This window comes from Aythya ferina (assembly GCF_964211825.1).
Source record: "Aythya ferina genome assembly, chromosome: 3".
NCBI classification, from domain to species: domain Eukaryota; kingdom Metazoa; phylum Chordata; class Aves; order Anseriformes; family Anatidae; genus Aythya; species Aythya ferina.
Genome location: NC_140298.1, coordinates 119,272,217 through 119,296,893, shown reverse-complemented (window position 1 = coordinate 119,296,893; position 24,677 = coordinate 119,272,217). Strand labels below are relative to the sequence as shown.

Below are 24,677 nucleotides of genomic sequence, written 5' to 3'. Positions count from 1 at the left end.
AAGGGCTGCCCAGGGAAGTGGTGGAGTCACCATCCCTGGAGGTCTTTAAAAGACGTTTAGATGTAGAGCTTAGGGATATGGTTTAGTGGGGACTGTTAGCGTTAGGTCAGAGGTTGAACTCGATGATCTTGAGGTCTCTTCCAACCTAGAAATTTTGTGATTCTGTGATTCTGTGATCCTCCCCCTCTACTCTGCCCTGGTCAGGCCTCACCTGGAGTACTTTGTCCAGTTCTGGGTACAGAAAGGACAGGGATCTCCTGGAAAGAGTCCAGCGGAAGGCCACAAAGATGATACAGGGCCTGGAGCATCTTCCTTATGAGGAAAGGCTGAGAGACCTGGGACTGTTCAGCCTGGAGAAGAGAAGACTGAGAGGGGATCTCATCAATGTGTATAAATACCTGAGGTGTGGGAGACAGAGGGATTTGGCCAACCTCTTTTCAGTGGTTTGTGGGGACAGGACAAGGAGTAATGGCCACAAGATGGAGCACAGGAAGTTCCGCACCAATATGACAAAGAACTTCTTCACGGTGAGGGTGATGGAGCATTGGAACAGGCTGCCCAGGGAGGTTGTGGAGTCTCCTTCTCTGGAGATATTCAAGGCCTGTCTGGACACCTACCTGGGCAGCCTGCTCTAAGGAACCTGATTTGGCAGAGGGGTTGGACCTGATGATCTTTTGAGGTCCTTTCCAATCCCTTCAATTCTGTGATTCTGTGAAACTATTATTTGCCAGTGTCATTTCTTTTCTCATAGCCGCTGATAAAACTGGTACTTGCTAATGTTGCCTTCACTCTTCATCTGGCACTTGGTCTTGATCTTGGCGGTATGCCTGCTTCCTGCAGGAATATTTTTCTAGTTTGCTTTAAGACAAAGCTGATGTAAATATTTATGGCAAGAAAGGGAGAGGACTTTGACTTTATCACACAGCAAGGGAATCGCTGAGCAGCGGCATGAGAAGTACTCCTTAGTTCACCCAATGTTGCAGCAATTACATTTAGTTTTATTGACAAGGTTAAATCATAATCATTACAAGAAGATTTTGTGGTATTCCTCGTATTATGTTCTTCTAAAATGCAAAGCACTTGCAGTTTTTCCTTCATACCAACTTAGCCTAACATTTCTCCAGTTCAGCGAGTGCATTCTGCTTTGTAACTGTGTACCATGAAGCAGGGATTTCTCCTTTGCCATGAAATTTCCCATTGTAGCGATGTTCTAGCTGTGTCCTGAAAGAAGACACAAACCATTTCCAGTATGCTTGCATGGATGGGTCAGGAGGAATGCTCCAAGTGGAATAGGGATGTCCTGCATCCCGGTATTTCTTGTAGGGGATCCATCTGTCTTCACCAATCCTGAATAAGCAGTCACTTGAAACATCGCTAGAACAAATATCAATGACTAGGTTGTCTGTTTTATGCCATTTGTATCCTGACAAAACTTGTGGACGATGGAAGACAACCCGGTGGTCTCCGTCATGGTTTGGCATAGTGTTAGTGCAAACAGCCCCACAAAATGGACACTGCTCCTGGCACCCTGCAAACTGCTCAGCCAGTATTGTGTGAGGCTGCCTTTCAAAGGAGATCATACGAGCTTCTTCAAACTCCTTCCTGAGATCATCAATAATGGGAGACAGTGCTTCTGTCATGGCATTATTCAGGAACTCTATGTCTCTTATCTCCTGATGTTCAATGTCCTTCAGGTTGCTCCTGGGCAAGTTTAGCATGTCTCCAAGTGCTCTGCAGAATTCATCCAGCCAAAGAGAGATTTTATCCTTTCTGTCTTTTCTGTCTTTGACAACCGTGGTTGATGCAAAAACAGCTGACTGAATGCTTTCATAGTAACAGCATTACATGCTGAAATGCAGAATCACAGAATCACAGAATTTCTAGTTTGGAAGAGACCTCAAGATCATCAAGTCCAACCTCTGACCTAACGCTAACAGTCTGTTCCAGCCTCACCAGCCTCGTCGCCCTTCTCTGCACCCGCTCAAGCACCTCCATGTCCTTCTTGTAGCGAGGGGCCCAAAACTGAACACAGTGCTCGAGGTGCGGCCTCACCAGAGCTGAGTACAGGGGGACGATCACCTCCCTAGCCCTGCTGGCCACACTGTTTCTGATACAAGCCAGGATGCCGCTGGCCTTCTTGGCCACCTGAGCACACCGCTGGCTCATATTCAGCCGACTATCCACCATCACTCCCAGGTCCTTCTCTGCCTGGCAGCTCTCCAACCATTCCTCTCCCATCCTGTAGCTCTGCTTGGGGTTATTGCACCCCAGGTGCAGGACCCGGCACTTGGCCTTTGTCCTGGTTTCAGTTAGAACAGAATTAATTTTCTTCCTAGTAGCTGGTGGAATGCTGTGTTTTGGCTTAGGATGAGAAGAGTGCTGATAACACCCCGATGTTTTAATTGTTGCAGAGCAGTGCTTATACCAAGCCAAGGACATCTCAGCCTTTTGCTCTGTCCTGCCAACAGGCAGGCTGGGGGTGCAGTAAGAGCTGGGAGGGGACAGACCCAGGACAGGTGACCCAAACTAGCCAAAGGGGTATTCCATACCATCTGACATCATGCTAAACAATATATAGGGGTGACTAGACGGGGGGAGGGGGCCGGACTGCTCGGGGTTAGGCTGGGCATCGGTCAGCGGGTGGTGAGCAATTGCATTGTGCATCACTTGTTTGTACATATTATTATTACTTTCCTATTATCACCATTGTAACATTATTGTTATTATTGTTATTATTATTTTGTTATTATTATTTTCCTGTCTTATTAAACTGTCTTTATCTCAACTCACGGGCTTCACTTTCCATTTCTCTCCCCCGTTCCAGAGAGGGAGGGGGGAGGGTGAGCGAACGTCTGCGTGGTATTTAGCTGCCAGCCGGGTTAAACCACGACAGCCTTGTTGAAGTTCATGCAGTTGACCTCAGCCCATCGGTGCAGCCTATCCAGATCCTCCTGCAGAGCTTTTCTACCCTCGAGTAGATCGACACACGCACCTAACTTGGTGTCATCTGCGAACTTACTGAGGGTGCACTCGATGCCCTCGTCCAGATCATCGATGAAGATATTAAAGAGGACCGGCCCCAGCACCGAGCCCTGGGGGACGCCACTAGTGACTGGCCTCCAACTGGACTTGACTCCATTCACCACGACTCTTTGGGCCCGGCTATCCAGCCAGTTTCTAACCCAACGAAGCGTGCGCCAGTCCAAGCCAAGAGCAGCCAGAAAGCCAAGAGCAGCCAGACCTTTTAAAGACCTCCAGGGATGGATGATTCCCCATAATGCGCAGCTGCTTACCAGCGAGAGGCAGTTGTGTGCACGGGTCGGCTTCTCTCAGCTTGAGCTTCTCTCCAGCTCCAGTGCGCCTATTTCCAGCAACTTTCTGTATGAGCTTCTCTGAGCGGTTTGCTGAGTCTGGCCGAACCCATCTTCATGAGGCAATCAATGTGCCTGCTCCCGTCCTGGTCTCCATTCTGCCAGCCTGTTCCCTCTCACTCCTTTTTCCTGCTTCTTTATTGATGACGTAACTTCATCGTGTTGCCTTTCTTTTTTCTTTTTTTTTTTTTTTTTTTTTTTTCTTTTTCTTCCTTTTTCTTGAGGGCAGGCTCCCCTCTTACACCCTTCTCTCCACAGCAGTTCTTTTCAAAACAACTTTTCATTGGTCAAACAACTTTGAATGTAACAACAACAGCAAACACCCAGAAACTTCCATGCCTTAATGGCTGGAGAACAAGAGACCATCTGGAGAACAAGAAACCGGAGACTGCATGGAGTCTCCTGAATCACCCTTCTTTGTTCCCTCTAAACTCTTGTATATTCCTGATGGCCTCGTCGTTAAGAGTCTAATGTTATCTCAACCATGGGGCTTTCCAACCCCCATGGCCACATTCCCACATCTCCCCCTTCTTTATTAATATCAACCATTTTCTCAACACGAATTACCACTCCATATATAACAAGGCCTCTCTGTGTGATTGCATGATTGTGCTGTGTGAGTGAGACGCAGCGTCGCTGCAAAGCGAGTGCAGTGTTCCGATCCGCGGTTCCATATTCTCTGCGAGGGGAGAGGGCGGAGATGAACAAAGTGCGTGACAGACTGAAAAGAAGGGCTGTTTTATTCAAGTTTTGATTGGTGGTGCCTAATATATTGGCCTGGTGGTCTATCTTGTGATCCTATTTTTTTGCTCTTAAATGCTTTGAGTGTGACAAGAAAAAAGGCAGGAGCATTATCTAAGTAACTAACGGTCGAGAAGTGTTGGTATATTTGCTGTGGTCTTTGGTCAGTTTCCCAAGTACTGGGGGGAGGGAGGGGGCTGACTGATTATCAAAGCAGAACTGAGAGAGTCATTTCTTTGGTGGTTCGGGCTTGAGCCCTGGGAATTTGGTACGAAGGGGGAGAGCAAATTATTTAGGCGTCAATACCTTTTAAACCCCCATATTGACGGATACACAGGAGTGATTCCTTGTTTTGTATGGCTTTACTAATGTAGAAATAGAAATGTTGTTTTTGCAGAGCTACATTGTTTAGAAGGAAGGAATGTGGTACTGAGATATGCTTACAGTGATATGCTTACAGTGATAAGAAAGCTTAAGCAGGTGACCTTGTAAAATGCAGGCAACCAGACTCCTTAGGACAATGAGGTAAAAATCATGGTGTTAAGTCAAGTCAGATAAGTGAAGAAACATTACCACTTCAAACAGTAAAAATGGCAAAAGGAAATTGAAATTTAACAAGCCGGCAACTGAAGGCCATGCATTGTTTGTGAAGCATCAGATAGATTGTGAACCTGGATTACCCACTCAGTGGGGAAACAGGGGAGGGTCCTGTCATCAAAAAGTATATAAACTGTGTTTTGGAACTAGTAGATGCGCTCTCTCCTGCTTGTGGGGTGCCCGCCATTGCAATCGCAAATAAATTACTACTTCACTGAGATCCTCGCCTCAGCATAAGTTATTGGCTATGGAGTGTTTCTCACACTAACAAAGTGCATGAGAAAAATTGGCATTCAGCATGAAATTTGGTCCTGTTAAAATGTAAATTTTTGTGGAAAAGGTGGTAATGTTTGTCTAAAAGACAGAAGGCTGAGTGCTTCAGCTCTTTTCCTGAAGCTCCGAGGATTTATGGTTGAAATGGGGCTCATTAATAATATGAAATAGTAAAGTTTGTATGTGGGAAGAAGAGTTGAATATGAGCCAGCAGTGTGCCCTGGCAGCCAGGAGGGCCAACCGTACCATGGGGTGCATCAAGCACGGCATCGCTAGTTGGTTGAGGGAAGTGATTGTCCTGCTCTGCTCTGCGCTGGTGTAGCCTTACCTCGAGTACTGGGTGCAGTTCTGGGCACCACAGTACAAGAAGGACATTAAACTGTTGGAGAGTGTTCAGGCTAAACATCAGGAAGAGGTTCCTTACTGAGAGGGTGGTCGCACACTGGAACAGGCTCCCCAGGGAAGTAGTCACTGCACCAAGTCTGTCGGAATTTAAGAAGCATTTGGACTGTGCGCTTAGTCACATGGTCTAAAATTTTGGGTAGACCTCTGTGGTGCCAGGAGTTGGACTTGATGATCCTTATGGGTCCCTTCCAACTCAGGATATTCTATGATTCTAAGATTCTGTGCATAATCCCAAAGTCAGGGCAGCGCACAATTGGTGGCCCTGGCCTCACAGAGCACTTGGCAATCCTTGACAGGCTACTGCGATAACGCACAGCCACGTGCCCAGGGCATGCTGTGCTGATGGCAGTATTTTTTCAATCCAGATGACTTGCAGCCTGGTGCCATAGTGCTGAACAAGCAATATGTACTATCAAAGGTTAGAGTTCTGCCCTGCTACTTTCACAACAATCCCTGTTTCACATTGGACCAACCTAACTGTTTAGTTCTAACACATACCCGTCCATTGGGATCTATTTCTTTTTCGTCATTCTCTGTAAATAAATTCATTGAGACTGTTATTCTTTTTTCACAGGTCTTCAACTGCAATCCTAATTTGACTATTCAATCTCCCCCTAATTAATTTGTTCCTGCTTCGGGTACATGTAACAATTGCCAGGTGACCCTTTTAGTCTCCCAGATTAATTCAGTAGACTCAAAAAGTGACACCAACATTCCAGACCTGTCTACCCCTGTTACTCTTAAGGTATTACTAGTCAAATTAAGTCTGGTATCTTATAAGCTAAGGATGATTTGGCTGCCCCAAATTCTATCTGCTAAGGATACAGACTCCTTATTAGGCCCCACCTCCAAATTTATCAAGCGGTCTTGGTGGGACGACTCTTCAGAGAACCTCTGACTGCCCTATTCTGAGTTTTTGATACTCTGCTTGTTACTGGCCTCCAACTAAACCAGGCCGTGGCCTTGCAGACAGTTTTTGATCCACCTCATGCTGCCCATCCAGCCCAAACGCCGTCTGCTTGTCTATGAGGATCTGAGGGGAGCCAGGGTCAAAGTGCTCTCTGATAAAGTGTTTGCATTTCTTATGCAGTGTGCAATACTCCAGATACACACAATAGGTCGTGATATTGGTTTTTATAGCATTGCACAAATCTGAGCGCCAAGTTGCTTTTCCACAAAGCTGGCGCGACTCTGGACTTTCCCTTTTGATTTTTATAAAATTCTACACAGTAGAATTTTAAACTTATAAACTCCCTTTTACCCAGGGAGTTTGTTGAGTCTACTTCTGTGGTGGTTTTACTTGGGTGGGTGGCCGAGCTCCACCACAGCCACTCTCTCACTCCCCCTCCTCAAAGGGGAGCAGGGAGAAAATACGATGAAAAGGGCTCAAAGGTTGAGATAAGGACAAGGATATCACACAGTAATTATTGTGACAGGAAAACAGACTCGGCATAGGGAGATAGTAAGATTTATTGCTAATTACTAACAAGCTAGAGAAGTGAGAAACAAAGGAGAGAACCCAAAAGCACCTTCCCCCCATCCACCCTCTTCCACCTCTTTCCCCCAAGCAGCGCAGGGTAATGGGGGAATGGGAGTTGTGGTCAGTCTATGGCACTATAGTCCCCTCCATGGGCTGCAGCGTGGAACCCTGCTCCACCGTGGTACTCCATGGGCTGCAGGGGGACATCCTGCTTCACCATGGTCCTCACCACAGGCCGCAGGGGACTTCTGCTCCAGCGCCTGGAGCACCTCTCCCCCTCTTTCTTCACTGACCTTGGCGTGCTCAGGGGAAGGGTCTTCACCTGGGCTAGGGTCATCCCAAGCTGTGGGTGTGTTTTTGAGCATTACAATGACATTACAATGAGCAAAGCATACCTTCACACAATACCATTCCTCTCCTCTTGCCAACTCAGCCCTATTCCCCTTGGCATGTCAATTACCACATCCATTCTTCCTTATATTCCATACCATATGATGTCACACAGTAATAAAAAAAAGGGGGGAGAATAAAATAGGAAATAAAAAAGGAAAAATAAAAAAGGGAGAAGAGGGGAAGGAGAGGGGGGCTCTCATTATGAACACTTCTGTCCTCCCAAACAACCGCTATATGCATTGAGGCCCTGCATCCTGGGATTTAGCTGAACGTCATTCATTGATGGGAAGTAGACAGGAATTTCTTTTCTCTCTCCCTGTGCTTCCACGCAGCCTTCACTTGTGTTTATTTTTTCTGCTTGTTTTGTTTTTTCCTTCTTTTCTTTTTCCTCTTCCTTTCCCCATTAATTGAATTAGATTAAATTAAATTAGGTTAAATTAGATTAAATTAGATTAAATTAAATTCACTATCTCAGTCCATGAGTTTTTTGGGTTTTGTTTTCTTTTAAGCATACTTTCTTCTCCACATCTTCTTCAAAGGAGGGGGAGTGAGAGCACATTGTGGTGGAGTTCAGCTGCCCAGCAAAGTAAAACCACCATACCCCCCCGGCTGGGGCTTGGGATGCAGATGCCCCAGCAGCCTGGCTCAGCCCCAGCACAACCAGCAGCTGCCAAATTTCACTTTCAGGTGCTGTATCATCTAATGGCCTGACTTCCAAGAAAGAAGAAAGCCTCTCCCTGCTGTGTAAACAGGAAGCTTCAACCAGTGCAGAGGCTTGGGGCTCTGTAAGGGGTGGGGTAGGAGCTGGACTTTGGCAGTGCAAGAGCTGGGCTGAGGCAGTGCAGCAGCTGGGCTGAGAGGCTGCCGGAGCTGGGCTGAGGCGGTGCAGAAGCTGCAGAGCACCAGGGTGGGCAGGTAGGTCCCCACTGACTTGCGCTGGGCAGGGCAGGGGCCGCACAGGGAGCCCCCTTTTCCCCCTGGGCCTCTGGTGCCCAACCACCCTCTGGGTGAAGAACCTTTTCCTGATATCCAGCCTGACCCTCCCCTGTCTCAGCTCCATGCCGTTCCCTCGGGTCCTATTGCTGGTCACCAGAGAGCAGCACCTGCCCCTCCGCTCCACTCGTGAGGAAGTTGGAGGCCACCATGAGGTCTCCTCCCAGTCTCCTCTTCTCCAGGCTGAACAATCCAAGTGACTTCAGCCGCTCCTCATATGCCTTCCCCTCTAGAAAATTTACCATTGTTGTTCCCTTAGTTAGTAGTTTTGCATGACAAAAGTGTAAGGGTATGTGGATGGCGAGAGTGTTGGCTTCATAAATGTTATCCAGTCTCCAGTTGCTACTTGATGGGCCAGAGATTGCCTCTCTCCAGGCAATCCCTTTCTCTACCTCACATTGGCGAGTGCTGTAAGGACGAGGAGCCAGTGACGGGTGAGACCAGTCCTGGCAGCTTATATATGGGTGCTGTTGAAGGCAGCGCCTTGTCCATGGCTATGTGTGCAGCCGTGCCAGTGGTTGCGTGTGACTGTCTGTCTGTGTGTGCCTATCTCGGGGGTGCCCGAGGCTGGGTTCCAGCAGCAGGGCAGAAGAAATCCATGGGCCGGGAACTGTAGAGAGGCCTCTTCTAAGGGGTGGTGGCCTCCTCTAACCTGATGTAACAAAAGTCTCTTCTCCCCTTCCACAGCCATGGAGTCACAGGAGGAGAGAGCAGATGCTGGGGAAAAGGCACGAATTGCTAAGCAATTGCTGGCAGAAGCATTTGAGAAGGAAGGACTTGATGAAGAATACTGGATCCCCAAACTGTCAGAGATATTGGGTGTTAAGTCAATAAATGCTTTGAAACATCTACAATATGAAGACTACCTTAAACTGGAGTGCGAAGTATGGTACCCCTGGGAGACCAAGGCACTCCAAAGTCTCCTAGGAATCACAGACAACAAAAGAGCTGTTGATGAAGTACAGAAGCAGCGCTTGGAGAGGATGAAGCAGAGACAAGAAGCAGCCAAGTCAATCCTACGGGAGCTGGAAGAAATGCAGAAGAGCCGCAGCCACAGCAAGGAAATGATAAGACAGAAAGAGGAGGCCCTACAGCAAGCCATGGACATTCCCAAGGAGTACTGGGCACCTCCAGAGAAGGGATTGCTGGATAAGCTGGTGAGCATCCGGAAGCAACTGGAGCAGCAGGAGAAGTCCATGGGGGAGAGGGAGAACGTCTCTGACGAGGAGGTCCTGAGGCGGGCATCGGGAGGCCTGGCTCTACAGGGGATTTACCAAACCAAGAGCCTGGAGGATGTGCTGACAAAGCGAGAGCAACTCATCAGGGTCCCTGATGGCTTCATGCTCACTGGTCCAGTGCAAGGGTCGCTGCTTGAGAGGAAGGAGTTCTCCTCCTCTGAAGAAGAAGCCACTTTCACCAAGTCCATGGAGCAGCTGGGGTTCAGCATCAGCGCTTCTGCCAAAGCTGGGTTCTGGGGGTTCAGTGTTGAAAGAGGTGTAGATTCCAGCGAGTCCTCACAGTCAGAGGACTCCCGTCGGTCACGCTCGGAGCAGGCGTACATTTGCATCACCAAGTACCAATACATCCCTCTGGCCTCCTACTACTTCCAAAAGGACCAGCTTCGCCTCTCAGACGCAGCCCTGCGAGAGCTGCAAGACATCGAACAGCTTCTGAGCACCACCCAGGAGGCAGACAGGTTCCACCTACTGAAGAGCAGGTGCGCCATCTTCTTTAGCAGGTTTGGGTCCCATGTGAACCAGGGACCCCTCCACTTTGGGGGAATATTCTGGTGGAAAGCATCTGCCAAAGGTTTCAGGGCAGAGCAATGGGATGAGATGAAGCAACAAACATCTGAAGCACTGAACAGCTACGTCGGGGCTAGCTTCAGCGGCTTCAGTACCAAGAGGGGAGTGAAGTGGGATGCTTCAAACTCCAGCTCACAGGCATCATTTCAGGGAAGAGACAGAAGCAGCACCCACACAGCAGTTCAGCTCTATGTGACCAAAACAGGGGGCCCAGCAGAGACAGATTCCCTTCCCGAGTGGAAATGCGGGCTTGTGGCCAATAACACAACCTGGTGTGTGATCGACCGGGGCTTTCAGCTGATCCCAGTGTGGGACATAATCCTGTCCAACCACAGCAGCGATTTTAAATCCTCCCATCAAATGGGCAGCAGCCTCAGGGCTGTCTACGAAGCGCTAACGAATCACAACACCAGCGTGATCTTTGGAGAGGAACTGGCCAGTGCTGTAGAAGAGGCCGGAGCTTTCCTGAAGCAAGTGAAGACCTGGGAGGGGATGGTGTATGAAAAGAAACTGCTCATGTTGCTAGATTTTAAACAGAGTCTGAATAAGAGAACAAAAAATCACAGTGTCTGGATCAACATATGTCTGTCAGACAAAGCATTGCAGGAGTTCCTGGTGAACACTGTTTCTTTTTGCCAGAAGTCTTCTCCAGAAAACACCACCCACATCAAATCTCTGCTGCAGTGCCTGCTGGATCCTCACATCTATTCTGTCAAGGACTTCCCCAAGACTTCCTTCATTATGCAATGGGTCTTCCACAAGGAGGACACGCTTCCCAAAACTCCCAATATCTCCAGTCTTGAAGATCTCAATACAACACTGCAGCAGATGACGGAGTACATCCAGGAAGTCACCTACACACCGGCAATTTCTGCATCTGCTATTCATGAGGCAAAGATCAAAGCCACCTTCACTGTAAGCCAGTCTGTTTCTTCCTTGCTCCAGTCTCTGCAGCAAAGGGCACAGGAAGACATAGAACTCTTAGTGCTCTTAGTTACAACCAGCACGGGATACCAAGTAGAAAGCGGCACTTTTCAGTGCCTTCTTGGGTGTCCAGAAATTAATTTCATGATACAGGAAATGCGTGTGGCACATAACAAGTATCAGAGCCTGAAGGAACAGGATGCTTGCAGAGCTCAGGCCTTCCTGCTGCTGACGGGGCTCACCATAACATCCAAAAACAAGAAGGTGACCCCTGAGCAGAAGAATGACCGCTTACTTTTCATGAAAGAAAAGATGAAAAACACATGGTCCACAGAGATGAAAGCTCTCCTCGAAAAGCACAATGCATTCAAAGACTGGGAGATGCTGGAAAGAGATTTGCAATCCTTCATTGATGGGCAAGTGGAGGACACATCTGGCAACCTGAACAAAGACGATATAATCAAAGACCTGGAAGATGCTTTTCAAGGCATGCAGCCTCCCAGTCAGTGCAAACCTAAATCAGAAAGTAGCAAATCCAAAGCAAGTCAAGCCACTGCAAGCCCAGAGTTCCTCAACTTACTTAAGCGCCTCGGGCTGGAAAGGTACTATCCAAGAAAAATGGGCACAGAAGATTACCACATAATACACCAGAAATCTGTACACGACAGCCAGCCCAGCGTGGACAGCGAGCTACCATTTTACTTCCTGCAAAGGCTACTGACCGTGGATTATCGGGTGAGGTACCTGACTTGCAAGGAGGCGATTAAGCTGGGAGTTGCACCCACACCAAACACCTCAGGGGAGGAGCACGAGCCTTCTGATTCCTTTGATGACTTTCTCAGTGACTTGGACAAAGGAGCCCCTGAATCTGCAAGCAGGGAGAGTCATGTGCACCCCATGGACCTCCAGATGGCAATTTTTCATTGTGCTGATGATTTCATGAGACAGTACCTTTCATCCAAGCTCGCTTTCTGCCAGTTTGCACTACCCCTCCTGGTACCAAACCCGGGCACTTCACAGATAGAGTTCCCTCTCTGGTCCCTCAGCCAAATCAAGAAGAGCTGGAAAGGGACGGTGAGATCAGGAGAGCAGACGAGCACTAGCAGTCACAACAACAAACTCATTTATCAGGCAGAGATGCCCATCGTGTCCTTCCTCCGCATCGGCAGCTCTCCTTCCTCTTCCAAGTCTCAGCTCCTGAATGCCCTGCTGAGCAGGAAGAAACACGACACTTTTTTCCACCGCCATTGCGAAGGCAGCACCAAAGACTGCTTCCTGATGAAAGGTGTTGTGGAGATCTCCTGGTACCTTCCCCGTGGTAGCAACAACGACAGCTTTAACGGCCCTGTTGCTTTCTGCAACCTGCACGGAGATGCGAGAGATTACAAACCCCAGCTGCAGTTTTTACAGGAGATCTCTGCCGTGAACGTGGTTCTTGTTTCTGAGTTGGATCAGAGCAATGAGAAGAAAGGCAGGAGAATTTTACATGATCTATGGCAGTCTCAGAGGCCTTTGGTTTGCCTTTTCACTGAGAAAGAGAGCATTGCAGGTGGCCGATCTGGCCAGAACGTAAGAATAGGGATCAAGAACAGAAATGAAGCAGAATTAGTGGGTGAGCTGACAAAAACCATCCGAGACCTAGTAGAAGGGTCGAGCACGCTTGTTAGCCTCAATGCATGCCTGAGCACAGCTCGCGAGCACGGCTTCCTAGTCGATGAAGATGCAGAAGCGTGCGTGACAGCCAAAGAAACGGCAATCAAACTGGTGAATCTGTTGAAGAAGCAGAAGTTGTCTGAGATCAAATCACAGCTACTGCCTCTTCAGGGAAAACTGTGGTACATGTGGTGTAAAAAGGACACAGAACTCACTTGCTTGCAGGAAAAGGGGAACAAGAGCATAGAGCATCATCGGAGCCAAATTGAATCGGAGAAGTCTGCAGTACGAAGAAAGCAACTAGGCAAAGCATTTCCCCTCAATCAGCTGATGAAAACAGTCCTTGAATTTCTCCAGTCACAGCCAGACAATACCAAGAAATTCTTTCTGCAGTGGATGAAGATCTTCATGGACGACATCTCTTCTGATCACCTTGAAGAGCTGAAGAGAGAGTACCATAAGGTATGGTATCAAATCCTGGCATTAAAGAAAAACAATGAAAACAACAACCTGAAAACGCAATTTGTGAAGAAATTAGATGCCCTTTCCAATGAAATCAATGATTCGTCCATTGGCCTTGAGCATATTTTGAGAGAGGTGGGGCAGATTTATGAGGCACTGGAATCAACATACTCCAAAGAAAAATGGTATGTCAAACTACCTGAAATTGCTGCCAGTCTGATGGTTTTAGGGTATCCCATTGAGCTGATGGATGGTGATGCTTCTTACATACCACTGCAATGGATTGGAGCCATCTTTGACGGGTTAATTGAGAAGCTAGGGGACAAGCGAGTATTTGTGCTTTCCGTGCTTGGCATCCAGAGCACAGGGAAGTCAACCCTGCTGAATGCCATGTTTGGTCTGCAGTTTAACGTCAGCGCAGGGAGGTGCACCCGGGGAGCGTTTATGCAGCTCATTAAAGTGGACGAGAAGCTCCAACAGGATTTGAACTTTGATTACATGCTCGTTGTTGACACAGAAGGACTCCGTGCCATAGAGATGGCCAATAAGCAGTCACTTAATCACAACAGTGAGCTGGCCACCTTTGTCATTGGCATCGGCAACATGACTCTGATCAACATCTTTGGAGAAAATCCTTCGGAAATGCAAGACATCCTTCAGATTGCTGTGCAGGCTTTCCTGAGAATGAAGCAAGTTAATATTTCCCCAGGCTGCCTCTTTGTGCACCAAAATGTGGGTGAAATAACTGCAAAGGAACAGAACATGGAAGGACAAAGACGTCTGCAGGAAAAGCTGGATGAAATGACCGTGACCGCGGCCCAGCAGGAATTCTGTGACATCACCTGCTTCAGCGATGTCATCCGCTTTGACGTGAACACCCACATTCATTACTTTGCTCACCTGTGGGAAGGAAACCCACCGATGGCACCGCCCAACCCCACCTACAGCCAGAACATCCAGGAATTAAAGAGCAAAATTCTCCAAGCTGCCAAGAAGGAATCGCACAGCAGCGTTTTGAGGCTCTCCAGCTTGAAAGTTCGTATTAGTGACCTGTGGAATGCCCTGCTGAATGAAAACTTTGTTTTCAGCTTCAAGAATTCAGTGGAGATTGCTGCCTACAAGAAACTGGAAACTGCATTTAGTCGGTGGACCTGGCAGCTGAGAAGTCACATCTTAGACTTGCAAATGAAACTGGAAAACAAGGTGCAGAATGGGGAGTTGGGCAAGGTCACCACGGAACACCTTGAAAAACTGGTGCAAGAGAGAAGTGATGCCATCACCAAGAACATGGAAACATTCTTCAGTGAAGACAAAGACTGTGAAATACTGATCCAGTGGAAATGCAGCACAGAACTGAAGCTGAAAGAACTGAGAGAGTCCCTTCTTGTTGAAACGCGAAGGAAGTGTGAGAAACTTACAGAACTAAAGAAGAGCCAGAGTAAACTGGATGAGAGGAAGTCCACATATGAAAACGAGCTCCTGAGAAAGAGCAGAGAGTTGGCCCTGTCTCTAAAAGGCCAGAAATTAGGTGAAAGTGAACTGAGAAAGTGTTTCAATTCTATCTGGATGCAGTGGGTTGCTGAAGTGTCCTCTGCTACTCCCCCTCTGGAACAGGTGGACATCGATGTGGACATAGAAAATGTCCTTCTAGAGCACTTCAGGGAGTCTAATATAGTTAAACAAATATTGAATTTCTACCAAAATAATACATTTTCTCTTGACATAGAGAAACATGTGTCTAAGAAAAAAGGCTTCCGCATCTTTTCTAAGAGTTTGGACGATGTCGATGTGAACAACATGTACCGCATTACACAGAGCATCATAATGCGTGTGAAGGCAAACATTGAGAAGAAGAAAAAGGACAAAATGGATTACAGCCAAACTTTTATTCATGAAATACTAAATGAAGTGGAGAAAGGTATGAACTCTGTTCCTACCACTGCAAATTACAGTTTTAATAAAGTTTACAAAATGGAATTATCACTGTACCTGTGCAGAATGGCAGCAGAAATGTTTAAAGACATGCATGCAGCATTCAGGAAAGCGAATGATCCAGTCGTCTACCTGGAGAGCAAGAGAGAAGACTTCTTCAAATGTTTCCATATTTCCTGCCAAGGAGCCTCTTGCATCACAACATTTGCTGATTTCCTGTGCAGCAAGATTGCCCCAGCTCTTCGACACGCCATCTATGAGAAGACAGCTCTTGACATAGCTCGAGACGTGAAGAATAAAATACCAGATTTCAGAGGCAATAGATCGACTCTGGAAGCTTACATGCTGAAATTCCTAGCAGAAAAAGAAAAATTTGAAAATTTCAAGCATTACCTTAATGCCCCAGGAGACTTTTTAAATAATTACATTAAGACAAAAGTTGAGACGTACTGTTTAGATAAGAACAGAAGGCTAGAGACGTTTTTAAGAGACTCCCTCTCTCGTTACTATGAAAGCATAAAGTCAGCAGTTTTTGCATCAACCACGGTTGTCAAAGACAGAAAAGACAGAAAGGATAAAATCTCTCTTTGGCTGGATGAATTCTGCAGAGCACTTGGAGACATGCTAAACTTGCCCAGGAGCAACCTGAAGGGCATTGAACATCAGGAGATAAGAGACATAGAGTTCCTGAATAATGCCATGACAGAAGCACTGTCTCCCATTATTGATGATCTCAAGAAGGAGTTTGAAGAAGCTCGTATGATCTCCTTTGAAAGGCAGCCTCACACAATACTGGCTGAGCAGTTTGCAGGGTGCCAGGAGCAGTGTCCCTTTTGTGGGGCTGTTTGCACTAACACTATGCCAAACCATGATGGAGACCACCGGGTTGTCTTCCATCGTCCACAAGTTTTGTCAGGATACAAATGGCATAAAACAGACAACCTAGTCATTGATATTTGTTCTAGCAGTGTTTCAAGTGGCAACTACTTCTTGATTAGTGAAAACACTAGTATTCCCTACAAGAAATACCGGGATGCAGGACATCCCTATTCCACTTGGAGCATTCCTCCTGACACATCCATGCAAGCATACTGGAAATGGTTTGTGTCTTCTTTCAGGACACAGCTAGAACATCGCTACAATGGGAAATTTCATGGCAAAGGAGAAATCCCTGCTTCATGGCACACAGTTACAAAGCAGAATGCACTTGCTGAACTGGAGAAATGTTAGGCTAAGTTGGTATGAAGGAAAAACTGCAAGTGCTTTGCATTTTAGAAGAACATAATATGAGGATAACCACAAAATCTTCTTGTAATGATTATGATTTAACCTTGTCAATAAAACTAAATGTAATTGCTACAACGTTGGGTGAACTAAGGAGTGCTTCTTATGCTGCTGCTCAGCGATTCCCTTGCTGTGTGATAAAGTCAAAGTCCTCTCCCTTTCTTGCCATAAATATATACATCAGCTTTGTCTTAAAGCAAACTAGAAAAATATTCCTGCAGGAAGCAGGCATACCGCCAAGATCAAGACCAAGTGCCAGATGAAGAGTGAAGGCAACATTAGCAAGTACCAGTTTTATCAGCGGCTATGGGAAAAGAAATGACACTGGCAAATAATAGTTTCACAGAATCACAGAATTGAAGGGATTGGAAAGGACCTCAAAAGATCATCAGGTCCAACCCCTCTGCCAAATCAGGTTCCTTAGAGCAGGCTGCCCAGGTAGGTGTCCAGACAGGCTTTGAATATCTCCAGAGAAGGAGACTCCACAACCTCCCTGGGCAGCCTGTTCCAATGCTCCGTCACCCTCACCGTGAAGAAGTTCTTTGTCATATTGGTGCGGTACTTCCTGTGCTCCATCTTGTGGCCATTACTCCTTGTCCTGTCCCCACAAACCACTGAAAAGAGGTTGGCCAAATCCCTCTGTCTCCCACACCTCAGGTATTTATACACATTGATGAGATCCCCTCTCAGTCTTCTCTTCTCCAGGCTGAACAGAATCACAGAATCACAGTATCACAGAATCACAGAATCAGAGAATCACAGAATCACAGAATCACAGCTCTGGTTGGAGAGCTGCCAGGCAGAGAAGGACCTGGGAGTGATGGTGGACAGTCGGCTGAATATGAGCCAGCAGTGTGCTCAGGTGGCCAAGAAGGCCAATGGCATCCTGGCTTGTATCAGAAACAGTGTGGCCAGCAGGGCTAGGGAGGTGATCGTCCCCCTGTACTCAGCTCTGGTGAGGCCGCACCTTGAGTACTGTGTTCAGTTTTGGGCCCCTCGCTACAAGAAGGACATGGAGGTGCTTGAGCGGGTGCAGAGAAGGGCGACGAGGCTGGTGAGGGGCCTGGAGAACAAGTCCTACGAGGAGCGGCTGAAGGAGCTGGGCTTGTTCAGCCTGGAGAAGAGGAGGCTCAGGGGCGACTTTATTGCTCTCTACAGATACCTTAAAGGAGGCTGTAGTGAGGTGGGGGTTGGCCTGTTCTCCCATGTGACTGGTGACAGGACGAGGGGGAATGGGCTTAAGTTGCGCCAGGGGAGTTTTAGGTTAGATGTTAGGAAGAACTTCTTTACTGAAAGGGTTGTTAGGCACTGGAAAGGGCTGCCCAGGGAAGTGGTGGAGTCACCATCCCTGGAAGTCTTTAAAAGACATTTAGATGTAGAGCTTAGGGATATGGTTTAGTGGGGACTGTTAGCATTAGGTCAGAGGTTGAACTCGATGATCTTGAGGTCTCTTCCAACCTAGAAATTCTGTGATTCTGTGATTCTGTGATTCTGTGACTATGGCTTGTCCTGTACTATTATACGGGATGCCGTATATTAGAGTAATACCTCATTTCTGAGTGAATGCCTGGGCTGATTTGGACACAAAATTCGAACCATTGTCTGTTTTGATCTGATTAGGGATTCCAAGCCACGCCATGGCTGTCAGCCAATGTTGGATGGTTGCTTTGGAGTCGGCCTTAAGGTGTTGTGTGGCTACAATCACCCCGCTATATGTGTCTACGGTTACCGCTAGCCACACTCGAGGTCTCAGCATCTGACAGAGCGTAAAATCTGTCTGCCACACCTCAGAGGCTTTGAGACCTCTGGGGTTGACTCCACTGGACCATAGTGGTGCTTTTTGACAGTGGGGACACGTAGCTACTATGTGTTTCACGTCGGTGGTCGAAATCCCACATCTCTTAGCTAGCGCTTTAGCTCCAGTGTGGAGGGACTCATGTAGCTGGCGGGCATCTTTTAGTGTCCATAATCTTTTTGCAGCGGCATCTGCTTTGTCGTTACTGATTTGGTAAAACCCTTTGATTGGGTTGTGGCTGTTGACGTGGGTGACCGATATGGTGCCTTTTCGGGAGAAAAGTGCTTCTTCTAGCATTAGAGCAACCGTGGATGTTGACACGCCAGGCCCCGACATGGCCAAGCAAAGTTTGGCTACGAACATTGAATCGGTCACTCTGTTGCGGTGTTCCATTGGGAACAGTCCACAGGCTAGTACTACGGCCGTCGCTTCTAATTGCTGGACTGAAAGCGCGTGATCGTTCATTTTAATGCTGTGTCATTCTCCTCCCGATTGCCATACCGCTGCCGCGGTTGAGGTTGCTGAGGATGCATGTGTGAAGACCGTTGGTCCCCATTGGGGCTGGTCCATGGTCTTCTGTTGGAGGTCGATGTTGACAATTTTCAGCATTTGAGCCCAAGGGGGCTTAATAGCGCATTGAACTTCTCTGCAAAATCCGGCAAGGGCTATGGCTAGAGATTCTGACATCACTACTGGTTGAGGTAGCAGCTGTTTACAAAAGGGTAGATATATCGTGGCGGGTTCGATACCTAGGTGTCTTAGGGCGAGTTTTCGGCCTTTCATGTTGAGGTTACCAAGGCACTCAGCTCCTGGAGAGAATGCGCGTGACGGTTTTCCTAGGACTATCCACTGTATTGGTTGAACTTTTTGAGGGGGGCCCTGGGCTAGTGCCCCTACTCCCCCCCTTCCCGTGAAATATACATACAGATCAAGTGGTTCATTCGGGTTTCACCTGGCGAGCATGCTTGATGATACTTTTTGCTCAATAAAATCGAGGGAGTTCATTGCTTCTGTTGTCAGAGTCTTTTGCTCCCATGGTTTTTTTCCTTTTAAAAGATCATTTTAAAAAGGCCATTTGCCGAGGCGATCGGCTCCGGGGCAGACGCGTTCTGCAGCGGAGTGGGGGATCAGGCCAGGCAGGGCTAATTTTTCCAGCATCGAACCTACTTGAGGGAGCTGCCAGGATCCGGCAGCCCTCGTGAGGGAGGCTGACAAGGCAAAGGCGGAGCCAGCAGCACCCCCTCCCCAGCCGTTCAAAAGCTGCCCCTAGGGAGCGCGGCGACCAGGACGGGCAAACAGGACGTGGCGCGTCAGAAGGGAGTGGCGTGGCAGTTAGCGCGGCAGTTCGCGCAGGCAGGGCGCACAGGAAGGGCAGAGCGCTCCCCCTGCCCATAGGAACACCTCCTTAACGACAGCCGTTAGCTAGGTGATAATGGTCTCCACCAGGCACGGTGTGCTCTCCAGGAAGTCGGTACACACCCAGACCGACTACCCGTTAAAAAATGCAGCAGTTCAGGTCACCGGATGCAAGGAGTGTCTGAGCCTGTTGCTACCATTGGCGGGAGGCAGAGAAACTGCATGTGTGAGGTGTGTGAGCAGGTGGATGACCTGGTCCGCATGGTGGCTGAGCTCAAGGAGGAGGTGGAGAGGTTGAGGGATATCAGGGAGTGTGAGCAGGAGATAGACTGCTGGAGTAACTCCCTGCAGGGCCTCAAGGAGAGGTACTGAGGTGAGACGCCCCAGATGGGGGTGGACCCCCTGCCCTGTTGCCGTCAGGCAGAGGGAGGGAATCTGGGAGTTGAGGAGGAAGGGAAACAGGTCCCTGCTCGACATCGCAGGTGATGCCCTCCCCTTCCGGCCCCACCTTCCCAGGTGCCCTTATGCAACAGGTTTGAGGCCCTGGAGATGATGAAGAGGTAGCAAGTGTTCCCAGGAGGATGCCTAGGGCGAGGAGGTCGACTCCACGCCTCAGGACTGCCTCCACCAAGAAAGACAGGAGGGTTATTGTTGTTGGAGACTATTCTTAGGGGAACAGAGGGCCCTATTTGTCGGCCTGACCCTACCCGTAGGGAAGTCTGCTGTCTCCCTGGGGCCAGGGTCAGGGACGTTGCCAGGAAGCTTCCTAACCTGGTACGCCCCTCTGACTATTACCCTCTTTTGATAGTCCAGGCGGGCAGTGACAACATCGAAGAGAGAAGCCTCAAGGCTATCAAAAGAGACTTTAGGGGACTGAGTCGGTTAGTGGATGGAGCGGGAGTGCAGGTGGTGTTTTCTTCCATCCCTACGGTGGCAGGGAGGGGTTCAGAGAGGACACGGAAAGCCCTCCTGTTAAACACGTGGCTCCGGGGCTGGTGCCAACGCAGAAATCTTGGGTTTTTTGATCATGGGGCACTTTACTCAGCACCTGGCCTGATGGCCGCAGACGGGTCCCTATCTTTTAGGGGAAAAAGGATCCTGGGCCAGGAGCTGGCAGGGCTCATTGAGAGGGCTTTAAACTAGGTAGGAAGGGGGATGGAGCTGAAGCTAGGATTGTTGGGGCTGTGCCAGGGGGAACGATGGCAAGGCCGGAGGATAAGGCAATGGCCCAGCTGAAGTGCATCTACACCAATGCACGGAGCATGGGTAACAAACAGGAGGAGCTGGAAGCCATCGTGCAGCAGGCAGGCTATGACTTGGTTGCCATCACGGAGATGTGGTGGGACCAGTCTCATGACTGGAGTGCTGCAATGTCTGGCTATAAGCTCTTTAGAAGGGACAGGCAGCATAGAAGGGGTGGTGGTGTGGCTCTCTATATTAGAGAGTCTTTCGAGGTTGTAGAACTCGAGGCTAGGAATGACAAGGTCGAGTCCCTTTGGGTTAGGATCGGCAGGGACAACAAGGCTAGCGTCCTGGTTGGGGTCTGCTATAGACCGCCGAACCAGGATGAGGAGACGGATGAGGAGTTCTACAGGCAGCTGACAGAAGTTGTGAAATCTTCAGCTCTTGTACTCGTGGGGGACTTCAACTTCCCTGACATATCCTGGAAGCACAACACAGCCCTGAGAAAGCAGTCTAGGAGGTTTCTGGAGAGCGTGGAAGATAGCTTCCTGACGCAGCTAGTTAGTGAGCCTACCAGGGGTGGTGCCCCGCTAGACCTTCTCTTCGCAAACAGAGAAGGACTGGCCATTTGCCGAGGCGATCGGCTCCGGGGCAGACGCGTTCTGCAGCGGAGCGGGGGATCGGGCCAGGCAGGGCTAATTTTGTCCGGCATCGAGCCTACTAGAGGGAGCCGCCAGGACCCGGCAGCCCTCGTGAGGGAGGCTGACGAGGCGAAGGCGGAGCCAGCAGCGTCAGCGGCGGGCTATTTAAATCGGGACCCACCGCCATTTCACTGCCATTTGCCGAGGCGATCGGCTCCGGGGCAGACGCGTTCTGCAGCGGAGCGGGGGATCGGGCCAGGCAGGGCTAATTTTGTCCGGCATCGAGCCTACTAGAGGGAGCCGCCAGGACCCGGCAGCCCTCGTGAGGGAGGCTGACGAGGCGAAGGCGGAGCCAGCAGCGTCAGCGGCGGGCTATTTAAATCGGGACCCACCGCCATTTCACTGCCATTTGCCGAGGCGATCGGCTCCGGGGCAGACGCGTTCTGCAGCGAAGCGGGGGATCGGGCCAGGCAGGGCTAATTTTGTCCGGCATCGAGCCTACTAGAGGGAGCCGCCAGGACCCGGCAGCCCTCGTGAGGGAGGCTGACGAGGCGAAGGCGGAGCCAGCAGCGCCCCCTCCCCAGCCCTTCAAAAGCAGCCCCTAGGGAGCGCGAGCGACCAGGAGCGCGGCGAACAGGGCGGGCAAACAGGGCGTGGCGCGTCAGAGGGAGTGGCGCGGCAGTTCGCGCAGGCAGGGCGCGCAGGAAGGGCAGAGCGCTCCCCCTACACACAAACAACACCTCGTTAACAACAGCCGTAACTAGGCGATAATGGTCGCCACCAGGCACGGCGCGCTCTCCAGAAAGTCGGTGCACACGCAGACCGACTACCCGTTAAAAAATGCCGCAGTTCAGGTCACCGGATGCAAGGAGTGTCTGAGCCTCTTGCTGCCATCGGCGGGAGGCAGAGAAACTGCGTGTGTGAGGTGCGAGCAGGTGGATGACCTGGTCCGCATGGTGGCGGAGCTCAAGGAGGAGGTGGAGAGGTTGAGGGCCATCAGGGAGTGTGAGCGGGAGATAGACTTCTGGAGTAACTCCCTGCAGGGCCTCAAGGGGAGGTGCCGAGGTGAGACTCCCCAAATGGGGGCGGACCCCCTGCCCTGTCCCCGTCGGGCAGAGGGAGGGGATCTGGGAGCTGAGGAGGAATGGAAACAGGTCCCTGCTCGACATCGCAGGCGATGCTCTCCCCTTCCGGCCCCACCTTCCCAGGTGCCCTTACACAACAGGTTTGAGGCCCTAGAGATTGAGAGGCCGGTGTGTGAGGAAGAGGTAGCAAATGTTCCCAGGAGGATGCCTGGAGCGAGGAGGTCGACTCCGCGCCTCAGGACTGCTCCACCAAAAAAGACAGGAGGGTTATTGTTGTTGGTGACTCGATTCTTAGGGGAACAGAGGGCCCTATTTGTCGGCCGGACCCTACCCGTAGGGAAGTCTGCTGTCTCCCTGGGGCCAGGGTCAGGGACGTTGCCAGGAAGCTTCCTAACCTGGTACGCCCCTCTGACTATTACCCCCTTTTGATAGTCCAGGCGGGCAGTGATAACATCGAAGAGAGAAGCCTCAAGGCTATCAAAAGGGACTTTAGGGGGCTGGGTCGGTTAGTGGATGGAGCGGGAGTGCAGGTGGTGTTTTCGTCCATCCCTATGGTGGCAGGGAGGAGTTCAGAGAGGACACGGAAAGCCCACCTGTTAAACACGTGGCTCCAGGGCTGGTGCCAACGCAGAAATCTTGGGTTTTTTGATCATGGGGCACTTTACTCAGCACCTGGCCTGATGGCCGCAGACGGGTCCCTATCTTTTAGGGGAAAAAGGATCCTGGGCCAGGAACTGGCAGGGCTCATTGAGAGGGCTTTAAACTAGGTAGGAAGGGGGATGGGGCTGAGGCTAGGATTGTTGGGGCTGTGCCAGGGGGAACAATGGCAAGGCCGGAGGATAAGGCAATGGCCCAGCTGAAGTGCATCTACACCAATGCATGCAGCATGGGTAACAAACAGGAGGAGCTGGAAGCCATCGTGCGGCAGGCAGGCTACGACTTGGTTGCCATCACGGAGACGTGGTGGGACCAGTCTCATGACTGGAGTGCTGCAATGCCTGGCTATAAGCTCTATAGAAGGGACAGGCAGCATAGAAGGGGTGGTGGTGTGGCTCTCTATATTAGAGAGTCTTTCGAGGCTGTAGAACTCGAGGTTGGGAATGACAAGGTCGAGTCCCTTTGGGTTAGGATCGGCAGGGACAACAAGGCTAGTGTCCTGGTCGGGGTCTGCTATAGACCGCCGAACCAGGATGAGGAGACGGATGAGGAATTCTACAGGCAGCTGACAGAGGTTGCAAAATCATCAGCTCTTGTACTCGTGGGGGACTTCAACTTCCCTGACATATCCTGGAAGCACAACACAGCCCTGAGAAAGCAGTCTAGGAGGTTTCTGGAGAGCGTGGAAGATAGCTTCCTGACGCAGCTGGTTAGTGAGCCTACCAGGGGAGGTGCCCCGCTAGACCTTCTCTTCACAAACAGAGAAGGACTGGTGGAGGACGTGATCGTCGGGAGCTGTCTAGGGCAGAGTGACCACGCAATGGTGGAGTTCACTATTCTTGGCGAGGCCAGGAAGGGGACCAGTAAAACCGCTGTATTGGACTTTCGGAGGGCTGACTTTGAGCTGCTCAGGACATTGGTTGGTGGAGTCCCTTGGGAGGCGGTTCTGAAGGGCAGAGGGGTCCAGGAAGGCTGGGCGCTCTTCAAGAGGGAAGTCTTAATGGCGCAGGAACGGTCTGTTCCCACGTGCCCAAAGACGAGCTGGCGGGGAAGAAGACCGGCCTGGCTCAACAGAGAATTGTGGCTTGATCTTAGGAGGAAAAAGAGGGTTTATAAGCTTTGGAAAAGTGGGCAGGCCACTAAGGAGGACTTTAAAGAAGTAGCGAGGCTGTGCAGGGACAAAATTAGGAAGGCCAAAGCTCATCTGGAGCTCAATCTGGCTACTGCCGTTAAAGATAACAAAAAACGTTTCTATAAATACATCAACACAAAAAGGAGGACTAAGGAGAATCTCCATCCTTTACTGGATGCGGGGGGAAACTTAGTTACAAGAGATGAGGAAAAGGCGGAGGTGCTCAATGCCTTCTTTGCCTCAGTCTTTAGCGGCAATACCGGATGTTCTCTGGATACCCAGTACCCTGAGCTGGTGGAAGGGGATGGGGAGCAGGATGTGGCCCTCATTATCCATGAAGAACTGGTTGGTGACCTACTACGGCACTTAGATGTGCACAAGTCGATGGGGCCGGATGGGATCCACCCAAGGGTACTGAGGGAACTGGCAGAGGAGCTGGCCAAGCCACTGTCCATCATTTATCAACAGTCCTGGCTATCGGGGGAGGTCCCAATCGACTGGCGGCTAGCAAACGTG

At 49.8% G+C, this 24,677-nt stretch overlaps 2 protein-coding genes across 4 annotated transcripts in view; one reads left to right on the top strand and one right to left on the bottom strand.

Moving 5' to 3' along the window:
• LOC311434121 (interferon-induced very large GTPase 1-like) overlaps positions 1-24,677 on the bottom strand; it is a 67,092-nt gene that overhangs the window by 20,396 nt on the left and 22,019 nt on the right. The window contains exon 3 of one of the 2 annotated variants that reach the window (XM_084514028.1): positions 797-1,336. The exons of the other annotated variant lie outside the window; for it this stretch is intronic. Coding sequence (XP_084370154.1) covers positions 1,110-1,336 — 227 coding nt within the window. The 3' untranslated portion in view covers positions 797-1,109. Of the gene's footprint in view, positions 1-796; positions 1,337-24,677 lie in introns of those variants that run through there. 2 annotated transcript variants of the gene reach the window in all.
• Positions 8,060-24,677, top strand: part of LOC311434126 (interferon-induced very large GTPase 1-like) — a 41,843-nt gene continuing 25,225 nt past the window's right edge. The window contains exons 1-2 of one of the 2 annotated variants that reach the window (XM_084514030.1): positions 8,060-8,175; positions 8,941-15,247. In XM_084514030.1, coding sequence (XP_084370156.1) covers positions 8,943-15,247 — 6,305 coding nt within the window. In that variant the 5' untranslated portion in view covers positions 8,060-8,175; positions 8,941-8,942. Of the gene's footprint in view, positions 8,176-8,940; positions 16,392-24,677 lie in introns of those variants that run through there. The other variant, XM_084514029.1, reaches the window with a different exon arrangement.